Consider the following 13,551-nt stretch of genomic DNA (forward strand, 5'->3'; position numbering starts at 1 on the left):
ATCCGAGTGGCGTAAGCGCTCCAGCTGCGGCGCACCGGCACTGCTCGTTGGTCTCTGCAGGCTTCCTCCCAAACCATTTCTGGCTGGAAAGGAGGGGGGTGGGGGAGGGCAGAATATCTCGGATTTCTCAGCTACAGAGATGTTAAAAAGAAGACAACAGGCTCAAAATGGAGGCACTTCTAAGCCCCAGGTCACCAAAGTGAGGTTTAACGTAATGACAGTTTCGGCTCTTCCAGTCAATCAGGAATGGTGTGAACAGCTCTAGTTAGGTCATCTGCTTGATAAGACCCCTGCCATCCGCTAAAGGAAAATGGCTTTGTAGTAACCAAGCTGCTTTTTTGCCTAGTATAACTTCCTTGTTCCTGCTTTCTTTTGCCTATAAAAATATTTAATTTTGTACAGCTCCTTGGAGCTCCTTTCTATCTGCTAGATTGGCTGCTGCCCGATTCATGAGTTGTTGAATAAAACCAATGAGAATCTTTAAAATTTACTCAGTTGAATTTTGTTTTTTAAACAGAGGCATAATTTGGTATTTCAGAGCCTCCTTTCTTTCCTTGGCCTTTATTTCTCAAAAAGAACTGCGTTTCTTGTTGCATCGTTGTGACCGACTGGTTATGCCTGAAATCGGTTGATATTCTCGAAATTATCTAAGATGAGTTGAAAACACCAATGCCTAGCTGGTGCCAGCTATTAGCTGTCCTTGCCATTTTTTTTCTTCACACTTTTACCTATATCTATCTTTTTTCCCCCAAAGAATCTGAATTGTGATGGAGACATGGCGTCTCTTTGCCCCTAAATATTTGTGTGTATTTTCTAAGCACAAGGACATTCTTTTCCGTGATCACAGTATCATGATCAAAACGTGAAAATTAATTATATTGTTAATATAATGTTACCTAATCCACAGCCGTTATTTAAATTTGTTTTTCATTTAAAATTCTTATAACTGTTTTCCCCCCCAGTTAAGGCCAATTTTATGGATTGCCCTTTGCTGTCATGTTTCTCCTTTAATCCATAGTGTCGTCTTTTTTTTTTTTTTTTTGTGAGGAAGATCAGCCCTGAGCTAACACCCATGCTAATCCTCGTCTTTTTGCTGAGGAAGACTGGCTCTGAGCTAACATCCATTGCCAATCCTCCTCCTTTTTCTCCCCAAAGCCCGAGTAGATAGTTGTATGTCATAGTTGCACATCCTTCTAGTTGCTGTATGTGGGACACAGCCTCAGCATGGCCGGAGAAGCGGTGCGTCAGTGCGCGCCCGGGATCCGAACCCCGGGCCGCCAGTAGTGGAGTGCACGCACTTAACCTCTAACCCACGGGCTGGCCCATATTGTCGTCTTTAATCTGGAATGATTCTTCATCTTTCATCATTTTCTTTATTCATGATGTTTTTGAAGAGTGTAGGCAAGTTACTTTGGAGACAGTTCATCATTTGAAGTTTACCTGATACATTTCACAATTTGATTCAGATTATGCATTGTTGGCAGGGATTCCACAGAAGTGGTGACTTGTCCTTTTCAGTTGACATAACAGGAGCCAAAGGATGTTTTTTGGATTTGGTGATCTCAGCTTTGTTCACTTGGCAAGGGAGATGTCTCTTCCATTTCTCTACTGAAGTTACTAGTTTTCTTTTTGTAATTAAAGTTTCCTACGGGCAGACATAATTATTTGTGGGCTTTCTACTATAAAGATGAGTTTCCCTTTTTCTCGCACTTATTTATTCATTCAGTCAAATATAAATGCTATATCCATATGGACTCAGAATCCAGTCTTGTTAATTTAAATGAGGTATGCTTATCAAATGATTCTTAAAAACAACTTAATTGACGTATTTTGTAGATCAGAATTTCCTCTTTGCTTTTGCACCGTGAAGTGATTTTCGTAACATTACTGAGTGGTGCAACTATCACCTTAATTCAGTTTTAGAACATTTTCATCCCTATAAAAGACCCCTTATTCCCATTTATAGTTAATCCCTGTTCTCTTCCCAACTCAGGTAACCACTATCTTACTTTCTCTCTCTGTATTGTGAACCTTTTATTTAAGTGAGATCATACAATATGTGGTCTTTTTTGACTGACTTCTTTTACTTAATATTTTGAAGGTTCATTTGTGTTGTAGTATGTATCATAATTCATTCCTTTTTATTGCTCGTTAATGTTTCATTGTGGCCATACCACACTTTCTCTAGCCCTTCACCCACAGGTGGACATTTTAGTTGTTTCCAGTTTGAGGTTCTTATGAATAACTGTTTTATAAACACTTAGGTGCAAGATTTTGTGTGGAGATATATTTTCAGTTCTCTTGGATAGATGCCTAGGAGTAGAATTCCTTGGTTGGTTGGTAGCTTTAGGTTTAACTTTTTGAGAAACTGCCAAAACTGTTTTCCAAAATTTTTTTTCCAGAATCTTGTGTTTCTTAATAAACACCAGAAACCAATGTTTTGTTTTTTTTTTTTTAAAAAGTTGTCTACAACAATTTAAAAATTACTGCTAAGGTAACACATTATCAGGGAAGACAGTGAGGCAGAGTTAACAGATTTCTCAGAGGTTATGAGTGACTTTCACACGACAGAACAATCACATCAGAAGTCCACGTATCGTATAATGTCTTTCGGTAGAAATCACATTTAGAAGAGCAGTTTCATGTTACAACGTGTCATCTTTGTGACTACAGCTTAACAAACCCTGAGAAGTGTGCAAAGTGCTCTCCAGCTCTCAACAGTTCCAAGAGTTAGGAGTATTATTCTCCCAGTTGCACAGATGGCATTGAGGACAAGAGATGCTGTTAATTTGCCCAAGATGAGACAGCTCGTGAGAAGCCAAGCTAGGATTTGAACCCAGATAGCGTTGTCCCAGAGATGCCTCTTGCTTGGTACATTATATTGTCTCACTTTCCGTCATATCCGAATCGCCGCCTTGAGAGCCATGAGGCTCTGTGTGTGTGTGCGGGAATAGAGTACCCGTGCCATGATCTGCTCTTCAAGCTGTGTAGAGCAGCAGCCACCCCAAGGAAGGGGCTCCTTGGCTAATTCACACTAAGCGTTCATGTAGGTGAGCAGCATCCCCGGTCACCCTCTCATGTCCTTTTTCTGCCTTTCCAGACACTACCAGGCATAGTTCTGCCCTACCAAGACTCTCCGTATCTCAGGACTCTGTACATCTGCAGGAGTAGGAAGAAAAAATGACCACATTCAAGGTGCATACGGCTTGCCTTTCTTGCTGATAAAATCCATCTCGCTACTCAGAGTACCATGTGTGGTTTTTTTTTTTGTTGGAATGGCTTGAGAAGACCAGGCATTTAAAGACCTGTTTACTTTGTATTTGTTTTTAGCGTTTATTTTGTCGTTATTCATTTTATTTCAAAAATAAGTGTGGACAGGTTAATAGGAATGACCAGTTCTCCCACTTGATTACTTCACTGCTGATGCATTAATTATTTTTATTTTCTCATACTCTTTTCCTCCTGTGCATTTATAGCTTTATTAATAATCATAATATACATGTAATATTAAATTATGCTTTTTCATTTAATATTACGTAACATTCGTTGTTTATGGTTATATTATATTCCTATTAAATTGACACGCTTTTTTATTTTTAACTACTTACCACTCACAGACATTAAGGTCGTTTAGGAGTTTTATTGTTTTAATTGACAATGCAGTGACAGTTTTCCTACCTGCAACAAAAAATCAGTTCTCCAAATAATCTGCCTATTTTTTGTCCTCGATGTACTAGGAGCTCAATATTGAAAAAGTGCATTTGATAAGTGCCACATTGGAGTTTTATAGATAGAATATTTAAATACAGCACAACTCAGTCGACTCTTAACTGCTGGTTTACACAAGTATTGTTGGAGAATTTCACACAGGAGGAGCTAGATTCTGTTTTTCCTGTGTCTGAGTCATACCCTGCATGTCTTTTACTTACTGACCTACTTTTATTCCTTTGTGTATTAATTAGGTTTTTTCTAAGTACCGTGTAACTTTAGGTTTGTGTGTGTATTTTCATAGAAGACTTTATTTTTTAGGGCAGTTTTGTGTTCACAGTAAAATCCAGCAGCAGGAACAGAGTTCCTATATCTTCTGCCCCAACACATACATAGTCTCCCGCATTATCAACATTCCCCACCAGAGTGGTACATTTGTTACAGTCGATGAGTCTATATTGACACATTATCACCCCGAGTTCACAGTTTACATTAGGGTTCACTCTTGGTGTTGTACGTTCTATGGGTTTGGACAAATGTATGATGACGTGTCCGCACCATTATAGCATCACATACACAGTACTTTCACTGCTCAGAAATCCTCTGTGCGCCACGTATTTATCCCTCCCTTCCCCAACTCCCGGCAACTACTGATCTTTTTACAGTCTCCGTAGTTTTACCTTTTCCTGAATGTCACATAATTGGAATCGTACCGTATGTAGCCTTTCAGACTGGCTTCTTTTGTTTAGTAATATGCATTTAAGGTACCTCCATCTCCTTTCATGGCTTGATAGCTCATTTCTTTTCAGCACTAAATTATGCTCTGATCTGGGTGGACAACAGTTTATCCATTCACCGCCTGAAGGACACCTTGGTTGCTTCCATTTATGAACTAAGGTCTAACGTTAGTTTAAAACGTCCAGTCTTGCTGGATTTGCCGGGCACTTAGTTCTGTCTGTGCATTTACTCCTTAGAGCTGCTAGATAAGGAGGTTCTTGATTTCATATTCCATTTAAATATGTAAAATAGAAGAAACCTGCTCAGGTTCACACAGTAAACCAAGCAAGGGTCTGGAGTGTTAGCCATTCTGTTTGAGTGAAAGTGACAAAGAAGATAGCATCTGCTCAGCGCTGTCGCTCTCCCAGTGGAGGCTGCTTGTAAGATCGAGGTTACATGTGTTTGGTGTTGTAGGAGGTGGTGGCGTTCAGGGATGTGGCTGTGGTCTTCACGGAGGAGGAGCTGGGGCTGCTGGACGCTGCCCAGAGGGAGCTGTACCGAGATGTGATGCTGGAGAACTTCAGGAACCTGCTCTCTGTGGGTGAGGACATGAGCCCTCTCTAACTGAATGTCAGCCCCCAGGAGTGGCTTTGTATCTTGGAGTTTTCAAGGCTTTGGGGCCCTTGAAATGGTTCCCTTAGTTTGGGGATCTGACTTCTGTAATATACGTGGGACACAGGGAGGGAATTATTTTGGTTTTTATCAACAGGAAAGTTTGTGTTTTGTTGAAGAACTGTAAATGGACAGTATACTCCTATACCTTATCCATTTTTATCCCAATCATGAGTTGTAAAACCAATTTATGGAGACTTACTATCAATATTTAATGAAATAAATTGGATAACATCAGTCCTTCTCACACTCTTCCAAAAAATTGAGGAGAAAGTACTGCCTAACTCATTTTACATATATGTATGGGTCTTGACGAATGATATTTCTTCAAATGGGTCATGAAAAAAAGTGTTTGAAAAATGCTGCATCTGATACTTGAAGAGTATGCAGTGGGAACCTAATATTCCAGTAAGTTTTACCTAGAATGTGTTGGTTTTAAGTATGTGACTCTGAATGATCGTGGGGCATCAACCATTCACACAAGACATGTTCCACTTTGTAAGGGAAGAAAAGTTTTGGGTGATGAAGATAGCACCCCAAAGAAAAGAGAGTTCAGGTAAGAGCAAGCAGCTCTGAGTCCTGGAGGCTGCTCTCACACCTGGGCTACTTCTCTCTGTGCTTATTTCCATCACTTTGTTCTAAATTGCCAAACGTCTTTCCTGGATTGTTGTGACCACCTCCTTACTGGTTGACCTGCTTCCGCTCTTCCCATCCTACATCTGTTCTCCGCATGGCAGCCAAAGTCATCCTGAGGAAAAGTGAGTCAGATTGCACTCCTCTGTTCAAAATCCCTCATGGCTTCTTTTTTTCTTAAAACCACTTAAAGTGGCTCTTGGAGTCCCCCACTCCCTCTCTGAATACATCTCCTATCCTCTCCCTGTTGCTCCATTTTTCCACCCACCTTGTCCCCCCTGCTGTTCCTCATTCCTGCCAAGGATACTGTATATTGCCTCTTGCTGCCGTGACAAATTACTATAAACGTAGCAGATTAAACAACAAAATTTTCTTATATTTTAGTTCTTTAGGTGTGAAGTTGGGCATATCTCACTGGGCTAAAATCAAGGTGTCTCTAGGACTGTGTTCTTTCTGAATGCTCTAGGGGAGAATCCTTTTCCTTTGGTTGTCAGTATCTAGGGCCTGCCCATTTCCTTGGCTCTTATTCCCCTTCTTCCGTCTTCAAAGCCAGCGATGTTGCACTCTCTGACCGTTCTTCCGTCCTCTGCTGCTCTTCTGCCTCTGTCTTCCACTTTTCAGGACCCTTCTGATTACATTTGTCCCTCTTGGATAATACAGGATGATCTTCCTATTTTTATGATCAGCTGATTAGCAACCTTAATCGCATCTGCAACCCAATTCCTCTTTGCTGTGTAATGTAATATGTTCGTAGGTTCTGGGGATTGGACGTGGACCTCTTTCAGGAACCATTATTAAGTCTACTATAGAAGCTTCTCTCTCAGAGTCCTTTACTTCTTCTCTCTGCGTGGAATACCCTTTCACTTAAAATCCTGCTGGCCCTTTCCTTCTTCATTCATTCTCTGCTCAGTTTTAATATGACACAGGCCTTCTGATCACCCTATTTAAAATATTATCTGTCACTTCTCTCTCCCCAGTAAAATATAATCTGCAGGAGGAGAATTTTAATTGGTTTGTTTATTGCTGTATCCTTAGTGCCTACAATAGTTCTGGGACATGGCAGATATCTATAAATATTTATTGAGTTAATGGATAGGCACACCTTATTGTCTTTCCTGCTGATGTGATGCTTTGATAGTTTGTATCCTGTTTATTTTTCTACATGTTTATTACAAGCTTCTAAATTTATTTCACAGCTCACTAAAGGTCTGTAGTTTTCAATTTGAAAAACTGATGTGAAAAACCAGTTTATCTATATCCAAAATTTTTCCACAGTTTTCAAAGAGAAATTTTTCAAAGAGATAGTCCAAAATCCTCGTAAGAAACCAGTCCATAGGCCTCAAAGCTTCTTTTTACCCCGGGTCACTCCATGACTCATGGAGACAGCTAGAAAGTGATACATAAACTAGAGTGAATTAAAGATATTACAGAACATTTTTTGTCTTTGAATGGCTGCCTATCCAATTTCTACTTACTCAGATGCTCTTAGTGTGATTGTGTGTGTGTATGCACACTTGACCCGTATCCCAGGGAAACTTCTAAGCATTGTGATTGTGACCACACCGAGGAACGTACCTTCTCTGTGGCTTTCCTGGAGCCTTCCATAGGGGGCATCTTCATTTCTGGGGAGAAATATTTTTTTAAAAAAATTATTTTATTGAGGTCATATTGGCTTGTAAATTTCGGATGTACATTATTATATTTCAGTTTCTGTATAGACTGCATCGTGTTCACCAGTAATAGTCTAGGTTTAATCCGTCACCATACATATATGCCCCTTAGCCCTTTCACCCTCTCCCCACCTCCTTCCCCTCTGGTAACCACTAAGCTGTTCTCCTTATCTACATGCTTGTTCATTTATCTTTCACATATGAGTGAAATCATACAGTATTTGTCTTTCTCCGTCTGACTTATTTTGCTTAGCATAATACCCTCAAGGTCCATCCGTGTTGTTGCAAACGGCACGATTTTGTCTTTTTTTTTGTGGCAGAGTAGTATTCTGTTGTGTGTATATATACCACATCTTTATCCATTCATCCATTGATGGGCGCTTGGCTTGCTTCTGTGTCTTGGCTATTGTGAATAATGCTGCAGTGAACATAGGGGTGCGTAAATCTTTTTGAATTATTGATTTCATGTTTTTTGGATAAATACCCATTAGAACAGCTGGATCATATGGTATTTCTAAAGAAATTCTTTTTTTTAATAAGGATTCTGATGTCTACTCCTAGACAACTCCCCCACAAATGGGAAAAAAATCTCTATTTCCTGAGCTCTCAGACAATCAGTTTGCAAGTTCCCTTTCCTTTTGCAGCCCATTTGCTTCTTACAAAGTCTACATCCACATCATTGTTGGCAAGTTTACCCTTCATATGCTAGAAGGGGAAGAATGAGGATGAAAGTAACACCAGTCACACAGCTGAGTGTTGTCTGTTCGTAATCATTTTTTATCAAAAACGGTGTATATTTCTACACCTTTATTTTCTACAGATTTGACCATTAAACAGATGCTAAAGAATAATGATTTCACATAATTTCCCTTTATTTTTATAGAGATTTATTGTTTCATTTTCAATTGGTGAACATTATAACCTGGAAAGTATCAGGAAACTCCTCACTCAAGATTGTCACATCCTCAGAGAGACTTCACTCTCCTCCCAGAAAAAAACTATTTTAAAGTGACAATTTATTGAATATAACCATAAACTACAGTACCTACCAAGAGGTGCACACTCACCTAGTAGTATTTCTTCAGGGTTCCAGCCTTGGAACTTATTCTTTCATTTGAACAATTTATTTAATTAAGGACTTGGTAAGTTCCTGAACCAAGTTTTCAAACATTTTAGAGCACAAGCCATACTAAGAAATGCATCTTTCAGTGTAATCAAAAAATATTTCACGTGTGTTTAGATTTATAAATGTATGACTTTGCAGGACAGTTCATGCAATGACCCCATTCCTGCCAGTGATGATGCTCTGCGAGTTTCTATCTAGACTCTTTGGCAAATGCTCATTGTATGATTTTAAATTTATTTTATAGCTAACTAAAAGGCTGTAGTTTTCAATCTGAAAAACTGATGTGAAAGCCTAATTTATCTCTATCCAAAGGTTTTCCACACTCTATTTTAAAAGAGACAGTCCAGAAGCCTTAGAAGAAACCGTTACATAGGCCCTATTACGTTCTTTTCACCCCTAGTGATTCTTGCCACCTTTAATTTTCTCATCAGGAGCATCACCCTTTGTGTACTCCTGTGGGGTACAGACTTTCAGCTTCACAGCAAAATTGCAGTTTCCTGTCCCTTTTCTATTTCAGATATCTTCTAAGTTACTGTGTGTATGAACATAGAAAAATAAGATGAACTACACGTATGGTGTAGAATTTGCAGGAATATTTTGAGTATATAGATATAAATAATTCTGGGTGCTTGATATATAAGATTACAAAGAGTTTAGCCAACTACAAGGTTTAGAGGGACAGTTTACACAGACCTTCCACACTTAACACCAACTGCAAGTTTAGGGGGTTCCCAAAACTACCTTCAGATTGAGTAGTTCTCTGAAGGACTGATAGAACTCATTGAATGCTGTTATACTCATGGTTAGTGTTTATTACGGAGAAGGATACACCTTACAATCAAACAAGAGAAAAAGCACATGAGAGGGGGTCTAGGGAAGAACCAGACACAGAACTTTCATTGTCCTCTCTCCGTGGAGTGAAGGACATGTTCCTCTGTTACTTTCCAACGTGAAGATGTAAAATTGTACACAAGGTATTACCAATCAGGGAAGCTCACCTGAGCCTCAGTGTCCAGAGTAATTATTGGAGCTCCATCCCATGGCCACTGCAGCTTGAGTAGTTTCATATGGTTATTCTCAGTCTCATGGTCCACACCACTGGGTAACTGAAAACCCCGCTCAGAATCATATTCTTGGTCATTCTTGTGTGGTTGGCCTCATCTCTAAATCATATTGTTATCCCATATCCAATGTGACCCAGGACCCTCAGGCCCTCTGTTCAGACATGACATTCCACAGGCTTAGAGCTTCTCTCTCAGATGTCAAGAGCAAAGTCCAGACCCCTTGTTTGGTAAGATTAAATCCTTTACTACCTAAGGATATGTAACATAAACCCAAATATATGAAGTATTAATTGTGTTATTGCTTTTTCTTAAAGTTTGTGTTGATTCATACTTCATTGTGTATATAATTTATTTGCTGCATAATTTATTATCCAGGAGTTGACCCTGATTATAAAATTCAGTAGAAATAGCAACAGATTAACATTAGGTATTGTATTATCATTTTTGTTAGTAAGTCTTTGATTTCTAACTTGTACCTCATGTGTGAGACTTGGTGTGGTTCTCAATTGGTTTCATTGATGCTTAGTGGATAGGAGCCTACTGGACTACCTCTTGGTTTCCACAGGCACATAAACCAGAGACCATGATACACCTAAAGGACATAGTGAATATTCCCTGGATTCATTGAAGTCTCATGTTCTTTTCTAACTGAAATCTTGAAGACACTGAACAAACCCTTTACTTGTCCATATCTCTACATTCTCTGTCCTAATAGGAGGTAAGATCAGACATGAGATGGAGGCTGTTCCAGAAGCGGAACCACATGAAGAACTTTCCTGCTGGAACATTGGGCAACAAATTGCAAGTGACTTAACCAGGTCTCAAGACTCCATGATAAAGAGTTCTCAATTCTACAAACAAGGAGATTCACCTGGCCAGATTGGAGCTGCGCTATCTCTAATTCACACAGACCAGAAACCTTACCAGGGAAATGAGTGTAAAAAATTCTTCAATGATTTCTCCAATTTTGATCTTCATAAACAGTTAAACTCAGGAGAGAAGTCTCATACATGTCATGAGTGTGGAAAAAGCTTCTTTTATAACTCAGCACTTCATATTCATCAGAGAGTTCACATGGGAGAAAAACGCCATAAGTGTGGTGAGTGTGGTAAAGAATTCAGTCAGAGCTCACGTCTGCAAATTCATCAGAAAGTCCACACTGTAGAGAAACCATTCAAATGTGAGCAGTGTGGGAAAGGCTTCAGTCGTAGACCAACACTTACTGTTCATTGCAAGTTACACTTGGGAGAGAAACCTTATAAGTGTGAGGAATGTGGGAGGGCCTTCATTCACGCTTACCATCTTCAGGACCATCAGAGAGTCCACACTGGGGAAAAACCATTCAAATGCGATATATGTGGCAAGAACTTTCGTCGTAGATCAGCACTTAATAGTCATTGTGTGGTCCACACGGGAGAAAAACCGTACAAATGTGGGGAGTGTGGGAAGTGTTTCACTTGGAGCTCAGGTCTTCATATTCATAAGAAGGTCCACATGGGACAGAAACTGTACAGATGTGAGGAGTGTGGAAAGAGCTTCTTTTCTAGGGCAAATCTTTATTGCCATCAGAGGGTCCACACAGAAGAGAAACCCTATAATTGTAAGGAATGTGGGAAGAGCTTCAGATGGGCCTCACATCTTTTGACACATGAGCGAGTCCACAGTGGAGAAAAGCCATTCAAATGTGAAGAGTGTGGGAAGAGATTTGGTCAGAGAGCACACCTGCAAGCTCATCAAAAAGTCCACACGGGAGAAAAACCATACAGATGTGAGGAGTGTGGGATGGGCTACAAGACGAGCTTGGATCTTGACATACACCAGAGTGTCCACACAGGAGAGAAACCCTATATGTGTAGGGAGTGTGGTAAGCACCTCAGTAAGGCCTCAAATCTTAAACTTCATCAGCGAGTCCACACTGGAGAGAAGCCATACAAGTGTGATGTGTGTGGTAAGGTCTTCAGTCAGTGTGCACATCTACAGTCTCATCAGAGAGTTCACACAGGAGAGAAACCTTACAAATGTGGGATGTGTGGTAAGAGCTTCAGTTCAAGTTCCTATCTTAAAATTCATCACAGAATCCATGTTCGTGATCAATTTCATCCAGCCTCACAGGGGGGGAAACATTTGTTTCATTAAAGGGAGTGTTTCACCTATAGCTCAGCATATCCCAGTGATCCCAAGACTACACAAGTGGTGCAGTAAGGGCTTCAGTCAGAACCTTGGTAATTATAGTTATCACTCAAGAGGCCTTAGAAATAATAATTTGTTCAGGCACTTATAAAACTCTAATGATGGGTGTTAAAACTGATGTCCACTAGAGTGTAAGCTCCTGGAGGGCAGGGAGTTTGTTTGCTGCTGAATCTACACAATGTTGCTCTCGGTACTTGTTTGTTAAATGAATCAAAGGGAGAAAATGTACCATATTTAACAGTTGTATCTGGAAGAAGAAACCTGCAAAAAATAAGCTTAATTCAGAGAAATAAATATGAGTTGAAATGCAGAACTATGTTCTACAGCATTATTTTGGCATATCCTATTGCAGTTGGCTCCTGGCCTACCCTCAGCCCCTGTTCTGAGGTTGGGTTCTTATTATTTGGGTCTCTGTCTAGGTTCCGTTGGTGTATACAGTATAAATTCAACTCTATTTTGTGATTTTTCTCACGGTACAGACTGAAACAATTTTAACTTTGCCAGTAACCAGCTACTGCACATATCACAATTGAAATTTTTCAACAATGTTAAGGCAGAAGTTCAAAGTAGCACACTGCAAGTATCAGGTTTAGTTACCAGTGACAAAAATTTTCTTAGTTAATCTTGAATTCATCATTGATTTTTGAATTTCTGTATTTCCATGTAGGCTTTGATATGACTACCTTGTGATTGTTGTAGCCCTTCTTTTATCAGACTTCCCTGGTAGAGGCTCTGCCAAATTCAAAGGACATTTAGTTTGTCAACTTCCTATATTCTTCCCTCATCCCCGTGAAATAAATAACAGGAATACTTGTTGGGATTTGGTAATTTCATCAAATGTATTCATTACTGGTGCAGGAATGACATTTACATGCCTTTCTTTCTTGGTAAGAACACATCTTTTGAAAAGCAGTATATAGGGGCTGGCCATGTGGCGTAGTGGTTAAGTGCGTGTGCTCTGCTGCTGGTGGCCCGGGGTTCGGATCCCGGGCGCACACCGATGCACTGCTTGTCAGGCCATGCTGTGGCAGCGTCCCATATAAAGTGGAGAAAGATGGGCACAGATGTTAGCCCAGGGCCAAGCTTCCTCAACAGAAAAAGGGGAGGATTGACATGGATGTTAGCTCAGGGCTGATCTTCCTCACAAAAAATAAATAAATAAACTAATTCAGGAAGAGAAGAACATTAAAAAAAAAAAAAAAGAAAAGCAGAATGTGTAAGGTGCAAGTCTTTGATCTGTAAATCCTAGTATAGGAACTTAGGTTTATGAGATTCAAACAAAAGGTGAATACCATATCAATAATGCCACGTAATTTTTAAAATATAAATAAGTGTTCATCAATAGGAATTTGTTTAAATTTTATATATTCTCATGATAATATGGAGCCATTAAAGTGATGGCAAGGACATTTAATAACGGAAGAACATAATATGGACTTCGTGAAGTCAGACTGTGGCCCTCATAGTGTAATCAAATTCATAAATCTCTGTGTATGTGGTGTGTGTACATATACATACTATAATGTGGAAGGAGTTACTCTTATTAATGATCATCTTTGGCAAGGAGTGTTTTCCATTATGTAATTCCATTAATTACGTGTGTTCATTTCTCAGTGAGCATCAGTTTGATCAAACTGGTAAATTATATACAATAGAATTTGAGCAGTTAATTAATATTAATCCTTTACAGTTATGGACTCCTAATAAGATTGTGCTACATTATCTTATGGCATATAAGATCAAAATTAAGGAATAGGACTGAATATTCAAA

At 39.5% G+C, this 13,551-nt stretch overlaps 2 protein-coding genes across 2 annotated transcripts in view; both read left to right on the forward strand.

Annotated features, from left to right (window-relative positions):
• Positions 1 to 12,958, forward strand: part of LOC131397584 (zinc finger protein 45-like) — a 53,779-nt gene extending 40,821 nt beyond the window's left edge. Inside the window, exons 11-13 of the mRNA XM_058530696.1 lie at positions 3,172 to 3,195; positions 4,900 to 5,026; positions 10,306 to 12,958. Of these exons, the coding sequence (XP_058386679.1) occupies positions 3,172 to 3,195; positions 4,900 to 5,026; positions 10,306 to 11,726 (1,572 nt within the window). The 3' untranslated portion in view covers positions 11,727 to 12,958. The remainder of the gene's footprint in view (positions 1 to 3,171; positions 3,196 to 4,899; positions 5,027 to 10,305) is intronic.
• The window catches only part of LOC131396961 (zinc finger protein 234), a 70,980-nt gene continuing 62,414 nt past the window's right edge, over positions 4,986 to 13,551 (forward strand). Inside the window, exon 1 of the mRNA XM_058529500.1 lies at positions 4,986 to 5,026. The gene's annotated coding sequence lies outside the window, so the exon portion shown is untranslated. The remainder of the gene's footprint in view (positions 5,027 to 13,551) is intronic.

This window comes from Diceros bicornis, chromosome 34 (assembly GCF_020826845.1).
Source record: "Diceros bicornis minor isolate mBicDic1 chromosome 34, mDicBic1.mat.cur, whole genome shotgun sequence".
Lineage (NCBI taxonomy): Eukaryota > Metazoa > Chordata > Mammalia > Perissodactyla > Rhinocerotidae > Diceros > Diceros bicornis.